The sequence below is a fragment of the Narcine bancroftii genome, chromosome 8 (genome assembly GCF_036971445.1).
Source record: "Narcine bancroftii isolate sNarBan1 chromosome 8, sNarBan1.hap1, whole genome shotgun sequence".
NCBI lineage: Eukaryota > Metazoa > Chordata > Chondrichthyes > Torpediniformes > Narcinidae > Narcine > Narcine bancroftii.
Window position 1 is genome coordinate 109,433,132 of NC_091476.1, and position 20,205 is coordinate 109,453,336.

Consider the following 20,205-nt stretch of genomic DNA (forward strand, 5'->3'; position numbering starts at 1 on the left):
TTTTGCCAATGTATGAACCATCAGGAGTGCCACCATTGTGTTTCATGTGCATCAATGTGTGCAAGTTTTCGTTTTGGATTCAACATCTGGTAACAAACTGGGCGAGGAACACAGGACCACAGGCAGGAAATAATAGGTGGATAAGGGAAAGTGGGCACACCAGCAAACAAGGGGAAGGGGATGGCTCCCTGAATGGAGAAGGAAGGGGGTGGAGAGCTGGAGGAAAGAAGTCAGAGGTATAGGAAAGGGAGAACGGGGGCTCGCAGAAACTGCCCTCTGCTATCCCGCTCCTCGTTCTCCCTCTCTTCCCTGCCCTTCTGTCTTCTTTCCCCCAGTTCTTCACTCCCTTTCCTCTCTATTCACAGAACTTTCCCTCTTCCCCTGTTTGCTGGTGCGCCCTACCACCTTACCCACATTACCTCTTGCCTATGGGATTGTGCTCCGCCCCAGTCCCTCGCCCGCCCCACCCATTTTGTTCAGGAGCATGCCTATATCTTGTTCAATCTTTGATGAAGGGTTCAAGCCCAAAATATTAGTTGTGTGCCTTTATGTAACGTACATTGTATGACCTGCTGACTTTCCCCAGCACTGTGTTTTTACTTCAGTCACGACGTCAACAGACTTTTGTCTTTTGCTCTTGGAAAGTGATGCTATTTGAAGCTCTCCCATGAGCGTTTGAAATGTCCGCTGTGAGATTGTGAGACTGTGCACAACATCTGGGATTCCTCACTAGCTAGCTGAACAAAGTCTCTCACTTTGGATAGTGTTCACTTACTGTTGGCAAGCTAACATTTAACTACCCTCAGGAAGGTGGCAGTGAACTGGCTTTATGATCTATTGCAATTATTACAATGAAAGAAATCTCATGGCATTGTTGGGTACAGCATTTTAGGATGATGAAGGGATGGTGTTATGTTTCCTTGATAGGATGAAATGTTATTTAGATGGGAAATTGCTGATGGTGTCATCTTCATGCACCCTTTGTCTTTGCTCTCAGGGTGACAGAGTTGCATGGTTGGGAAATATTGTTGAAGAAGCATTGGTGAGCGAGTGCAGTATTTCTAGTAACAGTGCACTGCAACCACTATGTTCCAATGGGAGAGAAAGAAAATCTTTAAACTGGTGGATGGGGTGGCAGAAATCTACTTTGCGCTCTCTCTGACCATCTCCAGCTTCTTAAGTGTTGATAAAGCCACATTCTGCTGAAAATAAGCAAAGTATTTCAGGCTGCTTCTAAATAATTTTCTCTTCTAATTCTTTTTTTTTGTCATTTCCGTAAAGCTTTGAAGCTACATGGTATGCACCATGCTGTATATTCAACCTCATAGACTGTGCATTATAATTTTATACCATCTTCCGGGCTTGCACTTCTGGTTGATGTTTTCTTTTTATGATGGCCATCAGTGTTTAGTCCTGAGTATAATATCACCCAAAGCAGACTATTCTGTGCATAACAAACTACAAACTATTGATGGTCCTTTTTAAAATAGCTCTCTGTAACTGAATAGTATCCAAAAAAACTTACTACAGATTTGTGCAGTTCTCTTTAAGCCACAGCCATATTACTAGAAGAGCCAGAAACAAGGCTGGATAGATTATCCAATAACTGGTGGTTTGATTCTCATGAATACTCTGCGTTAACCTCTAAAAGCAGTAATTCAAATTGCAAAGGCAACTTAAATCTGGCCAAAACAAACAATGGGTTGATTTCCAAAGTGATGAAAGTGTACACAAGAATTTAGGTCAAACCTATAGAGAAGATTGGTTAACCCACATGGTGTAGCTGTGAATTATATGGATGAAAACAGAATAGAGAATTTAGAAGAGCTAGAAAGACTGAGAAGCCTTGGACACCTGGAGATCTTAAATCAGGTAGGGTTTTAATAAGCTCAGGCCTGAAATGCCGGCAATGTACCTTTACCTCCTATGGACGCTGAAAAGGCCGGCTGAGTTCCTCCAGCATTTCAGTGTGTTTTTAACTCCAATCACAGTGTCTGCAGACTTTTATGTTTTACTCAGTGCTTTAATAGGGTAGAAAAATTGTTATCTGGCCCCTGAAAAGGCTTAGCAAACTTTTTAGTTCAAAAATAATTTGGCTTGTCTGAGACCTTAATGCTTGAAAAAAACACACAAATATATATCTGGGGAAACAGGTCTGAAAAGAATAAGAGAGCACCTAAAAACCCTGATAGAAAATAGTTGAACCAAAAATTGTTTTCTCTGTTGAAATTTCCCTGTAATTGATATGGAGACATCTCCTGATGAGATAATAAAACATTCTCAGTAAGCACAAAGTGAGGAATGTGCAGCATACTTGATATGTCCCATGTATCTGCACATCAGTTTACCCAGCGAGGAGTTCCACTTTGTGTCACATGCAGGGAGCCAGGCTTGCCTTGATTGGTTATGTATCTCCAATAGCAAGTTCTCTGAATTAATTCTGAAAGAAACTGAATACCACATATTTACAAAACCAAGCATACATCCCCTTCTCAGTTAGGATACAAGTTGTTTCACTTAATCAATCCTCTAAAATGAAGCATTGAAGGAACATTCCCACTAACACAGGCACTTTCGAACACAGGTTATTTGCAATTGTACAATTCCCAGGGCAGACTGCCTATAGGGTAAATTGATTCCAGATGCAGACTAACACTTGTATTACCAGATGTAAGATTTTATGGACAAATTAACTTTGCATGTTGTAGAGCTCGTCGAAAGAACCAAAGACTTGTTGATCCAAACCAAGGCTTTTATTAGCAAAAGACAGGAGCTCTTCACAGGTGGCTGACCAGTCCGGAATGATCCGACCTGGCTAGGGACACAACCCTTTAAGGCCCAGACAGTAGGCATGGCTAAGCTCTCAGCCAATAGCTGTAAGCACAGTCATTACACTCTAGATACTGTAACTATATACATTGGTGATAGGTCTGTACTATCACACGTGTAGACTAGCATTGCTCTGCAACTACAGAAAAAGGTTAACAGAAGAATTAATGTAACTGTAGGAATAGATAATACCTGGAGTATGACTATAGGATCAGAATATTTGGAAAAAACTTTTGATGCTGATTACAAGTTGAATCCAGAACATCAGACAACAGGCATTGACCAAAACAATAGGTTATCTCCAGATGTTAATGTCAAATTCCTGGGTGTCAGCATCTCTGAAGATTTATCCTGAGGCTATCATGTCAATGGAATAATAAAGAAGGCTTGCCAGTTTTGTTAAAAGTTGGAGCAGATTTGGAATGTCATCAAAGACTCATGTAAATTTCTACAGGTGATGTACAATGGAGAGCATTCTGATTGGTTATATCACTGTTTGTATGGAGGTGCCAATAAACAGGACATGAAAAGGCTATAAATATGGGAATTCAGCCAGGACCATCATGGACATTAAGGACATCTACAAGAGGTGGTGTCTAAATAAAGCACCCTCTAGTTATCATCAATGATCCTCACCACCCAGGCCATGCCCTCTTCCTACTGCTACCATCAGAAAGGAGGTCCTTGACCTGGAGATGTACACCCAACAGTACTAAAGCAGCTTCTTCCCCTCAGCCATCAGGTTTCTGAATGGACATTGAACCACCTACCTCACTTTTTTTTCTCTTTTGCACTAATCTATTTTTTTTTAAATAGCGTATTTACAAAAACTTAATTTATAACCATTTTTGCATCTGTAATGCACAATAATGCTGCTGTAACACAACAAATTGTGTGACACATGTTCATGATAATAAAACGATTTTGATTCTAAGACCAGGAGTCATCTAACTCTAGGAGTAGACTCTTATTATAGCCCTTCCTGAGATCAATATAGATCAAGTATTGGTTAAGTAATGCCTTGACAATATGTTTGCAAATTAAGCTAGTTTTTCCAAACAGTTGTGCGATATAACACTGACCTGTGTTTGGAGCTGTGCTGTTGAAGGGTTGGTCAGTTGAATTGCAATCAGTTGTGGGTGGGTTGCCTCCAATTGGTATCAAGGCTTTGTTGTCAATGGGCCTCTCCAAATGCCTCACTAATATAAAAGAAATAGTTGAAGTGAAAGAGCCTTTTACTGAACACTTCACCAGACTGGGATCTCAATGTCTTTTCAAGAGCACGTACCTATTGCTGAAAGGTTGGGAATATAACATATACCCAGAAAACCAATTCAAAAACACATAAATACTATCTTTGGGATTCTGTGAGAGTGATCTTGAGTGCCCATCATATTTCTGGTAGTTATCCTCAGAAAATTACCAATGGCTGAAAATTAGGGTCCTCCTATTTCCGAAGTGAAATACAAAAGTCTGCAGACACCATGATTGGAGTAAAAACTCAATGCTCGGGAAACTCACAGATCAAACAACGTAGTTTATATAGCAAAGATAAAATAAATAACCAACGTTTCGGGCTTGAGGTGTGATCAAAATGTAGGCAGGTGTCTGAACAAAATGGTGGGGGAGGGGGTGGCAGGAGGAGGAGAACAGGCTCACAGGCAAAAGGCGATGGGTGGATAAGGGAAGGAGGCACACCAGCAAACGGGGGAGGGGAAGGTGGCTCTGTGAAGGGATGGAGCTCTGGAGGAAAGAAGACAAAGGAAATGGAAGAGGAGGAGAACGGAGAGTGGGCCAGCAGAAATTGAAGAAGTCGATGTTAATGCCATCTGGTTGGAGAGTGCCCAGATGGAATATTAGGTGTTGCTCCTCCAATTTACAGGTGGGCTTGGTTTGTCAATGGATGAGGCCATGGACAGACATGTCAGCTCAGGGGCACAGAATTGAAATGATGGGCAACTGGAAGATCCCTGTCATTGATGTGGACAGAATGACGATGCTCATTGAAGCGATCTCCCATTCTGTATCCAGTCCCTCTGATGTAGAAATTGCCACAACAGGAACACCAGATGTCATAGATGACTCTGGCACATTCACAAGTGAAATGTTGCTTCATCTGGAAGGATTGTTCGGGGCCCAAATTTCCGACTGGAATTACAACAGAGAAATTTCAAGGGAGAGAGATATTTAATAGTTTGCATGCTATCATCCATCCATCCATTTATACATTCAAACTTTTTTTTTAAACAGCTTGGATTACATTTTATGTCATGTTGAGGTGAGTTGTGTTGCTCACAACCCAACCCAAGCTGGACTGCCACAGCCTCAATATTGGATTCAGAAAACATAAGCAGAATGCAATATTTCCAAAGCCAAAAATTCCTGGCCTTAACTCTTTTAAAAGCCAATCTTAACCCTGACAGTACTCTCTTTCCCAAATTTCCTAATTCCAAAACCTTTGGAATTAAATAATCACACATCTCAGGGAAGAAATTTCGAATGATATAACCTAATACAGAACTAGATTAATCATACAATCATGATTCCAGGTGGAATAGTAACATCCAGATGCAAGTGAAACAGGATAAATAATGGAAAGATGTGTCATCTAGCAGCGGTTGGCTCCAAAGCACAGGAAAACCTATCAGTAAATGCTGGAGGAACTCAGCAGGTCAGGTAGCATCTATGGAAAGCAATAGACAGCCAATGTTAGGCTGCAAACCCATCATTAAGAATCAAAAAATCTATTGGCCTTGGGGAATGTGACCATTGCATTTCTATCTGCACTTCTATTTCTTAAGTGCTGGATCCATATATCCTGTGTTTAATACAAATTTTATTGACGACATAGACTATAGACACTCAATGGACTGTAACTCCCTGATGAATCATAGTAATTAGCAAACACTTAGCCACAAAGAAAGAATATGCATTTATATTGCTCTGTTCAAAACCTTAGGAAATGTTCAAGCCCTCCAAAACTAATAATGTATTTGTGAACTGTGGTGACCTGTTGAAATGTAAGAAATCCAAAGCTATTTTCATTGAGCAAGGTCCCACAAACATGAATGCAGTGATGGCAAGATAATTGGCAAGACATTCAGCCCCCATTGGTTGCACTAAACTTAATATGAAGTAGCGTCTGTATGTTCTACTCTGCTTCTGAAGTTCATTCAGGAGTTAATGAAAAGAATTTCTGATGTAGAGTCAAATACATAATTGATAGACTATGAACCATGGGGAATGAATTTTCAACTAAATCCATTTTGGTGATATTTACTGAGATATAAATAATGGTTGAGACACTGGGGGACCTCTTTTTTTTAAAGTAGTGCAAGATGGTTCTTGACACACATCTCAGGGAGCAGCTGGGGTCTTGACCGTGGCCACTTGACTTGTCTCTTCCTGGCAGCTAAAGATTCATAATGATTTCCCTTCATTCTTCTCTGAGAGTAAAATGTCAGGCAGGATATGTCTTTGAACCAATCACTAATGAATATCTTTTGCTGGGAAGTTGACATGTAACATTTGGGTAAGACATGATTGAGGTCGAAGGATAGATTCTTGAATGGTGCCCACTGGGAAATCCAGGCTAAATCATCATTCTTGATTGGAATCCTGTCCAACAGCCTTAAGTATTCAGTCCTTCCACCAGCACATACAGTGGCTGTGCATTTTATCAAGAAAGTTCACTGCTAACTTGTCAAGCCTTCCTCAACAATGTTCCTCAGCCTATATATCATCCAGGTGAGGAGCAGCAGATACTTGACTCCAAGTACTCTTCAAAGTCACACAACATCCTAAGTTATAAATGTAAGGATGTTCCTTTACGGTTACTGGGTTAAAAGTTTTGAACTCAACCAAAAAGCATTCCTCACAGTTGTGGTTCAAGAAAATGTTTTCTCTCCACCTTAACAAAGGCAGTTGAGGACAGGAAGTAACTGCTGTCCTTTCTAATGACACCACAAGACTGGAATTCATACTAAAAATTAAATAAGCCATTGAGAGAATGTTGCACTATTTGAGAGGGAATATTGCACAATTCTCCTCCCTGACATTACTCATCCCAATGAATATAGATTATGATGAACAGAATTGCACTGAGTTAGCATTTTGTTTGTTTTACTCAAGGGTGGAATATTGAATTGTTTTGTCAGTCACTTGTGAAATATTAAATCTTGGCAGTCTTGAATTAGATAATTGAAGACTTTTGCTGAATGATGAAATTTTTTTCTTGAATGGACATTACTCAAATTCAATGCCACTTAAAATTGCAGGAAGCAATTTCATTCTGAAGTTGCTAATCCTAGCAACTTAATGCTGGGTAATATATATTAACTTATTTCTTTAGGAAGCACAAGAATTAACCTACCAATTTACAAAATTCTTCAAAGATTGAATCTTAGACTATCCTGTGTATTCTGCAGGGTCTTGCAGTCCGAGGTGGTACAGCTTTTCAAACCAGCTGATGATATAGTTGCACAGGATGCTCTCAATACATCCTCTGTAGGATGTAGTGATGATGGAGGGTGGGAGACGGACGTTACTTAGCCTCTCAGAAAGTAGAGGCGCTGCTGGGCTTTCTTGGCTATGGAGTTAGTGTTAAAGGACTAGGAGAGATTCTCTGCCAGGTGCGGGCACAAAAGTATTTGTTCTGGTACCTTTTCCCCTATTTTATCTAGCTCTATCTTAGTCCAATCTGGTTTTTCTCTTGTCTGATAAAAAAATCTGATAAATACCTTATTTGTGCTGCTTTATAATAATTTTTAAAGTTTGGTAACTGCAAACCACCTTGGTTGTACCTCTCTGTTAATAAGATTCCACCTGCATTGAATTTGCCCATCGTTATTGAATGAAGATCTACCGGGACCAATGCCTGAAGAGGGTGCACAAAATCAGTGAACCGGTGCGGACTCGAAAGGACAACATGGCCTGTTTCCGCTCCGTAAATGGTTATATGGTTATGGTTATATGGTTATAAAGGTCGAGTGTATACAAACCAATAAAAAGAAAGTTCCTCGTTTGTTTCAATGTTGACAGGTCATGAATATTCCCAAGTTATTATCCACAGTGGTGTTTGACACTGTTTCAGATACCATTGTTCCTTGCGAGGTAAAGGTAAAAAGTTAACATCACATTCTGAGTGTACAATCTCCACAACAGTAAAAATACATGGGTAGATATTAAAGGAACTAACTTCATTCTGATGTAGAGTGGTGAATATTGTATTAAGGCTGCAAATGAAATTTATTGCAATTATTAACTGGTTAAACCAGTTTTTGGACTTCAAGCTGAGTTTCTTGTCAGTGCTTTAAACCCCCCCAAATCAATAATTGTCGTCTTTTTTTTTCCATTTGAAATCTGTAATTCATCGGTTAAAGGGATTTGGGAAATTTGTTAAAAAGTATTAGAGTAACTTTCATAGCTTGAAGCAATGGTGCAGAACAGTCATTCTCAATACGGGTCCTATGCTGCCCCCACCCAGGGCCACAGCACATTTATGTTTACCTTTCGCCTCACGTAACATATAATAAATATTGTAAATATGTTAAATATAAATAATTACATCGCTTTTTTTCATGTAATCAGTAGAAGTATGGAAGAATCTAAAACAACAGCTTTGCAGGGGGGGGCTGTAAACTCTGAGCAGTGGGGTGGGGGGAGGAAAGAGGGGAAATAGTCAAAAAAGGTTGAGTATGGCTGGTCTGGGATCATTTATGTTTTTTCTGTCAAGAATGATCATACTTGTCTTCTGGAGTGGTCGTTCACACTGGAACGACCAGAACACTAAAAATTCAGATCTTATCGCACGTTTACATTAAAAACCTAAGGTGCTGTATTTTCAGTCAACATGGAGTGCCTCTGCGTCACTGTCAACTGTGACGTACAACCTACATGTGACATACAGCGTGGTGTGTCACCAATAACGTCTCATTGTTGCTGTTGAATGACCGCAGGTGTTCCGTGAAATTCCTGAGGGATCCAGGAGTTAAAATATTGGAATGATATTTTACCTCCCAGACCTTTTTACACAGACTGCATTCTGGAACTTTGGGAACAATTTTCTGGAATGCAGCGGCTGTGTAAAAAAAATTCATAATTGTTTTTATCTACTCACATCTAGAGAAACAACACTAAAGAACATAGGCTATTCATGGAGCTGTAATTTATCACTGAGAGAGAAGTCAAGTGCCTTCCCACAGTTTGTCTTTCCTTTGTATTGAATAATCTTTTAATATGTTTTTGACAGATGATTTAGAACCAGATTGATCGTTAATGACGGGGATGCTTGCCGTTAATTGCTCAACCTATTGAGAACTGCATTCTGAAATGCCTCACACAATTGTGGCCTCTACTACAAATGTATTTACAGTTATAGAGCCAAAGTCATAAAACGTGGAGCAGGCCATTCAGCCCAACTTGTGCATGCTGACCATGATGGCATTCTGAGTTAATCCCATTTGTTCGGCTTTAGTACATATCCTTTTAAGGCCTGATTTTTTTTTTGTCCAAATATCTTCTGAATAGTGTAATTGTGCCGACTTCTTCAGCATCCTCTGGCAGCTTGTTCCAATATGGAAAACCCTTTGAGTGAAAAGGTGCTTCTCCGGTCCCTCTTAAATCTTTCCTTTCTCACCATAAATCTGTGCCTTCTGGAATAATCTAGCCTAGGGAATGGCATTCATTTCCTTTATTCCTATCTTGATTTCATTAACCTGTGTAATTACCCCCCCCCACCCACCTCCAATCAGGGAACCTAATCAAATCTCTCCCTATTGTTCCCAAGCCCTCCAGTCCTGGCAATATCCTGATGAATTCCCTCTGGAGCCCTTCCAACCTATTGAATTCATTCCTACAGCTGGGCCAATCAGAAGAGCACGCAGTGTTGCTTTGTGAAACTACACAGGATTTTGGTGGTGGAAATGATTGGCTGGATGGGCAGTACAAGAGGAAGAGACTGTCCAACCAGATGGCATTAACATCAAACCTCCGGTTTCCATTAGCATTCTCTCCTTCCCCCTTTCTCACTCTCCTTCCCCCTTTCCCTCTCTCTCTCTCCCCCTCAACCCCTCTCTCTTTTTTTCCTCCAGCTCCCACCCCCTTCCTGGGTTTCAGACCCAATGAACATGAAAGAAGTAGTGATTTGATTGCTGCCGCTGGTGTGGACCCGTAGAGAGCAGGACCGACCACATGGTGCTCCCCCTTTGGATCCAACTGCCCAGTCTGACTTCTGTCAGCTCTGTAGAGGGTTTAAACAGACTGTTACAGGAGCTGATGGTAGCTTCATTTAAAATCCCGCGGCCGCAGGGTCTGCGCCCAAGGTGGCAACATCTATAATCGGCAGCAGTCACAAGACACTGGGAAAGCAAAGGACTGGGGCAGGGCACCATAAAATGGGGTGAGCACCAACCCCCCCCCCCCCCCCACCCTCCATTTGAGAAGGAGCAGCAGAAGAGCTGAGCTAGTGACCACAATGGGGCTCAGTGTCTTGAAGTGAGGATCCTATGCAGGCTGCTGGAGACTGCTGTCAAAGGATTCACACCAGGCGGTGGACAGCTTGGGACTGGCTGAAGGGGTACCAGGTATCAGAGCCGGGATATGAGAAGGTGCCGAGACTACTGTTTGTTGCTCAGTCTTTGACAAAGGACTCCGGCTCAAAACGCTGGTAATGTAGCTTTGCCATAAAGAACACTGTGATACCTACTCAGTTTCTCCAGCACTTTGCATTGAACAGGAGGAAGAGCTGCCCATTGCTTGTTGATGAAAGACTGTAATAATTCACATTCTTACAAATTGCAAAAAAATTAGAGATAGTCCTGTTTTTTTTAAAAATCCCCAGTTTATGCAGGATATTTGCAGAGAAATATTTTAGTTGTCTTACCGATAAAATAAATTGCAACTACGAACATAGAAACGATGGTCACTGCACACAGGAGTGCCAAGATCCTCTTGGTAGCACGGGGTGGACGCCTGCGGGGTCCTGTAGACCAGAAGCTGAAATTGATTACTGGTTCTATTCCCCTCTTGCTCAATAAAACAAAAGGCTGCGGATGTGTGGTGCTGCGTTAACCTGATGAAGGGCTCCAGCCTGAATCACCAACCAGTCTTTCTCTCCCACTGATGTTTCTCCAGCAAATTGTTTTTGTTTGCTCCAGATTCCAGCACCTGTAGTGGCTTGTGTGTCTCTTACATTATTAGATTAAAATTGGCACCAGATCACATAAGCAGATCTTAGGATGTGATCAAATGCTTGGTGAAAGAAGAATATGTTAAAGGAAGGGAATGAGGGAGAAAAGTCCAGAGGTTTTGAGTCAAGATCCAAAAACTGAGGTTTGGGGTCAAAGATATAGTTACCACACTAGGGCAGCAAAGAAGACTGGTTGCAGACGTAGTGTGTTTGGGAGAAATTTGGACCTTTAGTTCCCTTCACTCCAAAGGATTACTTCATGTCCTGTCTAGGTCCATGTCAATTTCATTATCATTGTTTCAGTGGGGTCCCAGGATGAATGATGTTTTCAATGAGCTTGCTTCCTCTTGTTTGTGCTTTATATACAAGGAACATGGGGACATTTTGTTCCATTTATTAGTCTTAATGAAGAAAATAGACTAAAGTAATGTGGAAAGATGGCTCCTCAGGTTTTTCAAGCTGTTGTAAAATTACCAGCCCATCAGTATAAGGGAGCATGAGTATACTGTGGCCCATCACCAGGTGCATGCCGTACACAAGTAGGATCAGTTGTATTATACTTACTGTTTCGGCGACGCCAGCGCCTGCGCCGGACTGCTTCTGTGGGAAACTCATATGCCATTCGTGGTCGCTCTTCAGATGTTGTTACAGTTAGTAAGGGCTCATCCACAGCAGGTTTAATGGTACAGAGAACATTGTCCTTTGAATTCAACAATACTATTTCAGAGTCCTGAATGGTGCTTTCTGAACAAATCTCAGGGGATGCCTCCAATCTTGTCCCTTCTGATTTAGGCAATTCCCCCCCTTCAGTCTTGGTGGGTTTGGCAGTGTGGGAACAATCATCTTTTGAATCTAACAATATTAATTCAGAACCCTGGGTGGGGTTTTCTGCAGATGGTGTGGATGATCCGTCATTTTTTGTTAGTTCTAGTAAAGGTACGTCCTCCTGCTGTGTTTCCACTGGCTTCGATGTTTCAGAGAACTCAGGGTTCGAATCCTGCAGTGATGATTAAGAATTTTAGAAACTAATAGATGCATTTGAATTTACCCAATATATATTTTGTTAGAAATACTTCAACACATCTTGTATTAAAAACATATCTGTCAAGGTCCAAGGCATTTTCAAGGAGTGATTACAGTCATATGGTTGTGGCATCATGTAATACAAAGCTAAAACTTGGCTCACCTTGTCCATGCTGATGCTGATGTTCCCATCTATGCATTCTTATACCAGTACTTGGCCTTTTATTCCCTGGAAATTCCAATGCTACTTAAATGTTGAGAGTATACTTGCCTCCATCATCCTTTCAGGTAGTTATTTCCAAATTTCAACTAACCTCCGATCTCCTCTAAACTACCTTGCTGTCGTGCTAATCTGCGCTTTCTAGTTTTAGGCATCTCAGCTTTTGAACACACTTTCCTATTATCTCTCCTATCCACACCCCTCATTACTGTTTATCTCTATCAGGTTCCCCTTCAATCTCCTCCACTCCATGGTAAACAAAACCAATGTATCCGGTCTCTGAACTGAAATATTCCATCCCATAAATATTCCATATTTATCTCCATTTGGAACAGGAACTGCACTGCCTGAGCCCATAAGCAAGAGTTGCAAATAAACTAGCAACTCGGTTTATACTTCCTGCCACCTTAGGGAAGCTGCCATTTTGTGGTGTCAAACTCTATTCTTCCTCCTTTGGTGGGCAGAAGATACATGAAGTTGAAAATGTGACCCCCAAGATTTAAAGACAGTTTCTTTCCTGCTGTTATCAGACTCTTGTATTGACCCCTTTGGTAAAAGATGATATAGCTGCACTGTTTAACTGTACTTTTCTCTGTGCTCTGCACTCTTTACCATACTGTACATAAGAATGGTTGGACTTTCCTGGCTAGCATGATAAACAAAGCTATATCTTGGCAAAAGCTACAGTGAACAAATCATTTCCATCCCATTGTATTCCATTTAATCTAATTACATTATTCTGTTACAAACTAACAACTCTTTTCAATTTTGTTTGGGATTAAAAGGACTTTGTTAATACTAACGCGGGAACAGCAATAGTAAACTCACCAGACATTGGTAAATTCAAAATGATAGTTTTTATTAAACTAACAATAACAACATTTCTTACTTATCTCCAAAATTAACTCTAAATTTAACCCCCACTACACGCAAATGTAAATGTGTGTGTGTGTGTGTGTGTGTGTGTGTGTGTGTGTGTGTGTGTGTGTGTGTGTGTGTGTGTGTGTGTGTGTGTGTGTGTGTGTGTGTAATTAAAGTCCCATTCTGAAAATTCAATCTTTAAAAGTTCAGCATCATTTTAGTCTTGCTTGAAGGTCTTAAATTTTCAGTTCACAAATAATTATAAATTGCTTTTAAACATCATGTCTTCAGGCCTCTTTACTCACAATGTGGCTATTTTCTTCCACGATGAAGTCACAAACCAGACAAGGGTTAAAGGAAGTGGCCAAACAGAAATAGACCCAGTAGAAATCTGTCCTCTTTTCTAAAGAAAAAATGAAATGGTCTTCCTTATTTCAAAAGCCACTGACCCTGTGTACCCCTTTCCCCAGAAGTAATACACACAACAGTACCAATTCTAGTTACTGTAACTCAACCCTGTCTTTCACAAGGTTTCAATCCCTGTGTCACAGGGTTTTGACTTCTGTACTCTCCAAACTGAACTGATCTCTTTGTCTCTCAATTCAATAATATATTTTCCCATTTCTCATGTCACATGGCATGTGACATCGTTTCTGTTTTTGAAGCTCACAAGGTATTTTGACACGAATGTGCTAAAAGCATTTAAGTCCACTTATGTGTCCAAGAAGTCTGCTTTCCTCAAAACTAAAGTGGTCATGTGTTTATACAGGTGCTTCTGAAATAACACCTATGGTTTCCAATATCTCAAGAACCATCATAAATCCTTTTCATCTTCTTGACTCTAACTTCAATCAGCATCCATTGGCTTCTCTCTTCTATCTCATTTGTGTTTAAAGTGCTAATGAGCTGTCTTTGGGCCCCTCTAACCACCCCACCTAACTTTACTAAGAATATATCTACTAAGACATTTATATACTTAATGTTAAATTAAAGATTAGCATAAATCCTTTACACTTCCCATAGATTGTGACCAGAACTGCAACCAGCCTTGGCCTCATCAAATATACTGTAGCCTCTTTGCTCAAATATTCTGTGTCCTGGCTAATGAAAGCATCTCATATGTAGTCTGAGACCTTCAAGAATCCTTAAACTTGTACACTGAAGTCCCTCTGTATTTCACTACTACCCTCCCACTTCTTAAGAAAGCCTGACCATTATTTGTCTTTCAAAAGTGCACCACCTCACATGCATTGACACCTGGCCTCAAAAGGCCATGGGGAGATGAATGTCCAAAAATGAAACATTCTCAACAATCCACATTTAAAAGGGGAAATTTAAGAACTGACTCTTGTGGATTATAAATCAAACTTTAAGATATGTATGAGATTGTGAGACACATAAAATTCCCACATCAGATAGCGCTGTCTTTGTTTTAGGTAATGTCCAATGCTACACACGAATCAACTCTCACAACTGCAAACCTAAATGAAAAAAGAAAGTACCAGAAACATCCAACTACTCCATTAGCATCTGGGATGGAGAAACTGAATCAAAATTTCAGGTTCACAAGATTCCAACATATCTAAGATGAAAAGTTATTAATTTTAATTATTTCTCTTCGCATAGATTCTGCCTGACCTGTTGGGTCTCTGTTCTATTTTAAGTTTTCTAGGGTTTATTTTGGCTTTAAATTGACAATCTTGTTTTCTAGTCTTCATTCCAGGACACTGAGGTCTATTATTAAACCCTTCAATTATTGTCTGGACAAAATTTAATGAAAGAGTAAAAAAATCAAATGATCCTTTATGAAAACATAGCCACTTCACAGGGTTTAATTGATTTACTGCAAGGTTGTCACATTGAGTCCAGAAGGAGCAGAGGTAGGTCATTTGGCCCATTGACGCTGTCAGACACTTCACAAAATTTACATCTTCTTTCCCATTAATCAAGATGCTGATACACATTCATTATTTTGAGTCGTCGCTCAATATTATTTCTCGCAACTTTGATGGCCCATGAAGTCAAATGGTATAAATTAGCAATACAAGTTCTTAAGCTAGGTGATGCAGGAGGGACGAGAGGACGAGAGTGAAGTTAGGGAGAAAAAGGGGCTGCTGGAAAAGAGAGAAAGGGGTGTATGGGAGAAAAGGATTTTGCAAGTGAAAAAATAATGGGTTTATGAAAGCCCATTGTGGGTAGATGGGACAGGATCAAATGGATGAGAAGCATAGGGGTGAAAGAGAGGTGGTCAAAAGAAGTGGCCTAGCAGAGAGCAGATGGACAAGAGAGGAGGAACTAAGGAGTGTTGTTGAAATAACAAAAGAAACCAGAGGAGCAGATGGACACTCCCATGATAAAACATTCTAATTCAGAATGGAATTATTTATCAGAGTGAATATTCTCAAGCAGTTCTACCATTCATTTTCACAGACCACTATCCTGCAGGGCCACACCAATCATTTCTAACCTCATAAATTCACTCATAAATCCCTCTTAATGCATGTTTTCTCTAATTTTGTTAATTGTTAAGTTTCGACAATTGGCTGTAGCTCTGAATGACGCATTAAATTAAAAGGATTGAATCTTTTGCTTCAGGCAAGTGACAGAGCATTGATAATTTGCAAATGGGGAGTGCCTGCTATTCAAGTTAAATATTTGCTGTATATTGTACAACATGAGAAATCCTGGACTTGTGCATACCTTTATCCAGATAAGTAAAGCTCATATTCTACAATAACCACCTTTATTTATTTAGCATCTTTAATGTCGTGAAACATCCCAACTTACTTGTGGCACTCTCCGTGTTATTTGAAAGACATAGGTTTATGAACAACTCTTTATAATCAGTCATTCTGTGGTACTGGTCTATACGAGTGTTATAATGTAACATAATCCTCCACCCACACCTTCCCTCCCGGCACTCCATCAACTCAACATCTCCTGCCTTGTGTTGTTTTCCATCAAGTGACAGCATGGTTAATATAAGGTAGAGACATATAAGGCAATTGAACAAATGAAAAGTGGCAAAGCAGCAGGTATGGATGGAATCCCCCCCAGAGGTCTGGAAGGCTGGTGGCAAAACTCTGCATGCCAAACTGCATGAGTTTTTCAAGCTCTGCTGAGACCAAGGAAAGCTGCCTCAGGACCTTCGTGATGCCATCATCATCACCCTGTACAAAAACAAAGGCGAGAAATCAGACTGCTCAAACTACAGGGGAATCACGCTGCTCTCCATTGCAGGCAAAATCTTCGCTAGGATTCTCCTAAATAGAATAATACCTAGTGTCGCCGAGAATCTTCTCCCAGAATCACAGTGCGGCTTTCGCGCAAACAGAGGAACTACTGACATGGTCTTTGCCCTCAGACAGCTCCAAGAAAAGTGCAGAGAACAAAACAAAGGACTCTACATCACCTTTGTTGACCTCACCAAAGCCTTAGACATCGTGAGCAGGAAAGGGCTTTGGCAAATACTAGAGCGCCTCGGATGCCCCCCCGAGTTCCTCAACATGGTTATCCAACTGCACAAAAACCAACAAGGTCGGGTCAGCTCTCTGAACCCTTCTCCATTAACAATGGCGTGAAGCAAGGCTGCGTTCTCGCACCAACACTCTTTTCAATCTTCTTCAGCATCATGCTGAAGCAAGCCATGAAAGACCTCAACAATGAAGACGCTGTTTACATCCGGTACCACACGGATGGCAGTCTCTTCAATCTGAGACGCCTGCAAGTTCACACCAAGACACAACAGCAACTTGTCCGTGAACTACTCTTTGCAGACGATGCCGCTTTAGTTGCCCATTCATAGTCAGCTCTTCAGCGCTTGACGTCCTGTTTTGCGGAAACTGCCAAAATGTTTGGCCTGGAAGTCAACCTGAAGAAAACTGAGGTCCTCCATCAGCCAGCTCCCCACCATGACTACCACAAAACTCAAAACGGTCAACCAGTTTACCTATCTCGGCTGCACCATTTCATCGGATGCAAGGATCGACAATGAGATAAACAACAGACTCGCCAAGGCAAATAGTGCCTTTGGAAGACTACACAAAAGAGTCTGGAAAAACAACCAACTGAAAAACCTCACAAAGATTAGCGTATACAGAGCTGTTTTCATACCCACGCTCCTGTTCGGCTCCGAATCATGGGTCCTTTACCGGCATCACCTACGGCTCCTAGAACGCTTCCACCAGCGTTGTCTCCACTCCATCCTCAACATTCATTGGAGCGAGATGGCAGAGGCCAACAGCATCGAGTCCATGCTGCTGAAGATCCAACTGCGCTGGGTAGGTCACGTCTCCAGAATGGAGGACCATCGCCTTCCCAAGATCGTGTTATATGGTGAGCTCTCCACTGGCCACCGAGACAGTGGTGCACCAAAGAAGAGGTACAAGGACTGCCTAAAGAAATCTCTTGGTGCCTGCCACATTGACCACTGCCAGTGGGCTGATATCGCCTCAAACCGTGCATCTTGGCGCCTCACAGTTTGGCGGGCACAACCTCCTTTGAAGAAGACCGCAGAGCCCACCTCACTGACAAAAGACAAAGGAGGAAAAACCCAACACCCAACCCCAACCAACCAATTTTCCCCTGCAACCATTGCAACCATGTCTGCCTGTCCCTCATCGGACTTGTCAGCCACAAACGAGCCTGCAGCTGACGTGGACATTTACCCCTCCATAAATCTTCGTCCACGAAGCCGAGCCAAAGAAAAGTGGAACGTTGTGACAGCGGCAGTGATTAGGGTTAGAATCCGGCACTGTCTGTAAGGAGTTTGTATATTCTCCCCATGTCTGCGTGGGTTTCCTCTGAATGCTCTGGTTTCCTCTACCGTTCAAAATATACCCAGGGTTGTCCACCAGTTGGGTGTAATTGGGCAGAATGGGCTCATGGGCCAAAAGGTCCTGTTGCCGGGCTCTGTCTAAAAAAGAGAGTATCTATGGTCTCCTCTGAGTTACTCCTAATGAGCTTTAACCAGAAATTCCAGAAATATCAGGCTTATCAACTGCCAATTGCAATAATTTTTTTTTAAGTTATGTAACTTATATTTGAAAATATTAGATTCTCCACCACATTTCTAAATGAATTTTTAAACCATATTTGAAATGTATTCAAATAAACCCATAGGATGTTAATGGTGTGGGGGTACATGAAAAATACCAACAAGATGGCTGGGTGTCGAGTTCAGCTTCGGGATCTGCATCAATTACAGTCATGTTCATACAAAGCTGAACTTTTATTAAAAACATATATGGTAAACCACATACTTGCACTGTAAAAACAAATTCCACTTGTCAAGCACTTGTCATGTTTCCAGGCTGCACCAAGTATTTAAAAAAAAATATCATTTAAGTACTTCTATACTCACAGAGTTTTAGAGTTATTCAGCAGGGAACAAACCCTTTGGCCCAACTCTTCCATTCTACCAAGTAGGCACTCTGGGCCTGGGTAGTCCCATTTGTCTGCATTTGGACCATATCATTCTAAGTTCCTATCCATATCTTTGTGCAAACACCTTTTAAAAGTTGAAATTGTACCTGCTTCTATAGTTTCCTCAAGCAGCTCTTTGATGCAATGTAGGACATACACTAGAAGAATGCAGATAATCTGCTTTAGTGATTGATGCCAAGGCATCATATATGGCCACTGGAAGTAAAAGAAGCCTTGGTTTAACATTTATCAAAATGTCTCTCACACATTGTACCAAAAGCATGTGTTTAGATTTTGCCCTTAACTCTTTAGAGGGGGCAGGGAACAGAGCTTGAACCCACAACTTCCCAATACATATCAATGCGATCAACTTGAAGCAAGATCACAATGCAACTTAGAAGTAAAACATATAACAACCAATCGGGGCAGCTTAACGCTCAGACATCATTCAAAATGAAGAATCACATCCGACTGAAAACATAGCTCGTCTGCTCCCTTTCTGAAGCTATTCTGCAAATCCACCATTTTGTATTTAAAACCCCAAACGAAGGATAGTATTTTTGCAAAGTTTTGTAATTAACATTTCAGTAACAGACCAATTAATTTTCTTACCATCACTGAAGGTTTTCAGGACACGCAGTTCAGCAGCTGAGGTTGATGAATGTATTTTGGTTTGCAAATATGAACAAGGTGTCTACTCTTGTGTCAACCTGAGAGATAATGATATCAGCATTATAATATAGGGTTGGTTTTGCTTTTACAGAGCTGGTAAAACTAGTTTTCAAATAACATGTTGTGGGCACATTCAATGCAAACACACCTTAGCTACTGCAAGGCAGCCACTTTCCTTTACTTCTAGTATCCTGCATGATACACACAATTAATTTCAAAAGCAGTTGTCCCAGACAAAGAGACTGGTAGAAATACCAAACGATCCCAGTGTTTATATCTTAGTGTTTTCCCTTTCCTTCAAGATGACAGAACACTCCAAAGCACATGACAACCAATGATATGCCACTGCTATAATGTAAGATGAAATGATCGCCCTCAGACCATGTCAATGAAATCTGGGCACTGACTGCAACCTCCAGTTCACAGGTATAATCATATCATCTGTCAGAAGTTACAGGAAATGTTCTGGGAAACAGGACTCGATGTAACGTAATTAAGAGAAGGATTGGATGCAAAACGTAGTAAAAAAAATATATTCAGTGAATTATCATCTGAAATTTTCTACAATGTGGTTATTTGGAAATAAATTTGATATTTTTGTATGAGAATAGTAAAGTGCTTAGTGGATGAAATTATAGAGCTACAGGAAGTAGCAATAGGTGAGCAGGTGGAGGAGAGGGTGTTAGTTGTTTCAGAGTGCTGGCCAAAAGCCTTCTATCATTTTGCAGCCTGCAGTAGGGGCCCACACAGCAGGGGAAGACATAATGTAATTGCCAAGAAGCTGGAACTGCTGCCAGTTATGAGAACTAATGAGTACAGTTGCTGCAGGGGTTCGTGCAAAGATGAAGTAGCTCAAAGTCTGAACAGTGTCTCCTTTGTAGTCCAGGTCCTGAGGGCAAGAACAAAGTGATCATGAGAAGAGTGTGGAGATGTCAGAGATGAATTTGAGAGGATATTCATTGTTTCATAGATTTCTCATAGTTTTCTT

General features: G+C 40.9%; 1 protein-coding gene across 4 annotated transcripts in view; it reads right to left on the reverse strand.

The window, feature by feature from the left end:
• LOC138741172 (transmembrane protease serine 5-like) overlaps positions 1 to 19,538 on the reverse strand; it is a 34,238-nt gene extending 14,700 nt beyond the window's left edge. The window contains exons 1-6 of one of the 4 annotated variants that reach the window (XM_069894848.1): positions 19,366 to 19,538; positions 19,158 to 19,255; positions 11,582 to 12,014; positions 10,712 to 10,810; positions 3,912 to 4,028; positions 2,315 to 2,450 (exon numbers count right to left, since the gene is read on the reverse strand). In XM_069894848.1, the coding sequence (XP_069750949.1) occupies positions 2,315 to 2,450; positions 3,912 to 4,028; positions 10,712 to 10,810; positions 11,582 to 12,014; positions 19,158 to 19,160 (788 nt within the window). In that variant the 5' untranslated portion in view covers positions 19,161 to 19,255; positions 19,366 to 19,538. The remainder of the gene's footprint in view (positions 1 to 2,314; positions 2,451 to 3,911; positions 4,029 to 10,711; positions 10,811 to 11,581; positions 12,015 to 19,157; positions 19,256 to 19,365) is intronic. The other 3 variants (XM_069894850.1, XM_069894847.1, XM_069894849.1) reach the window with 3 other exon arrangements.
• Between the last annotated feature and the right edge of the window lie 667 nt (positions 19,539 to 20,205).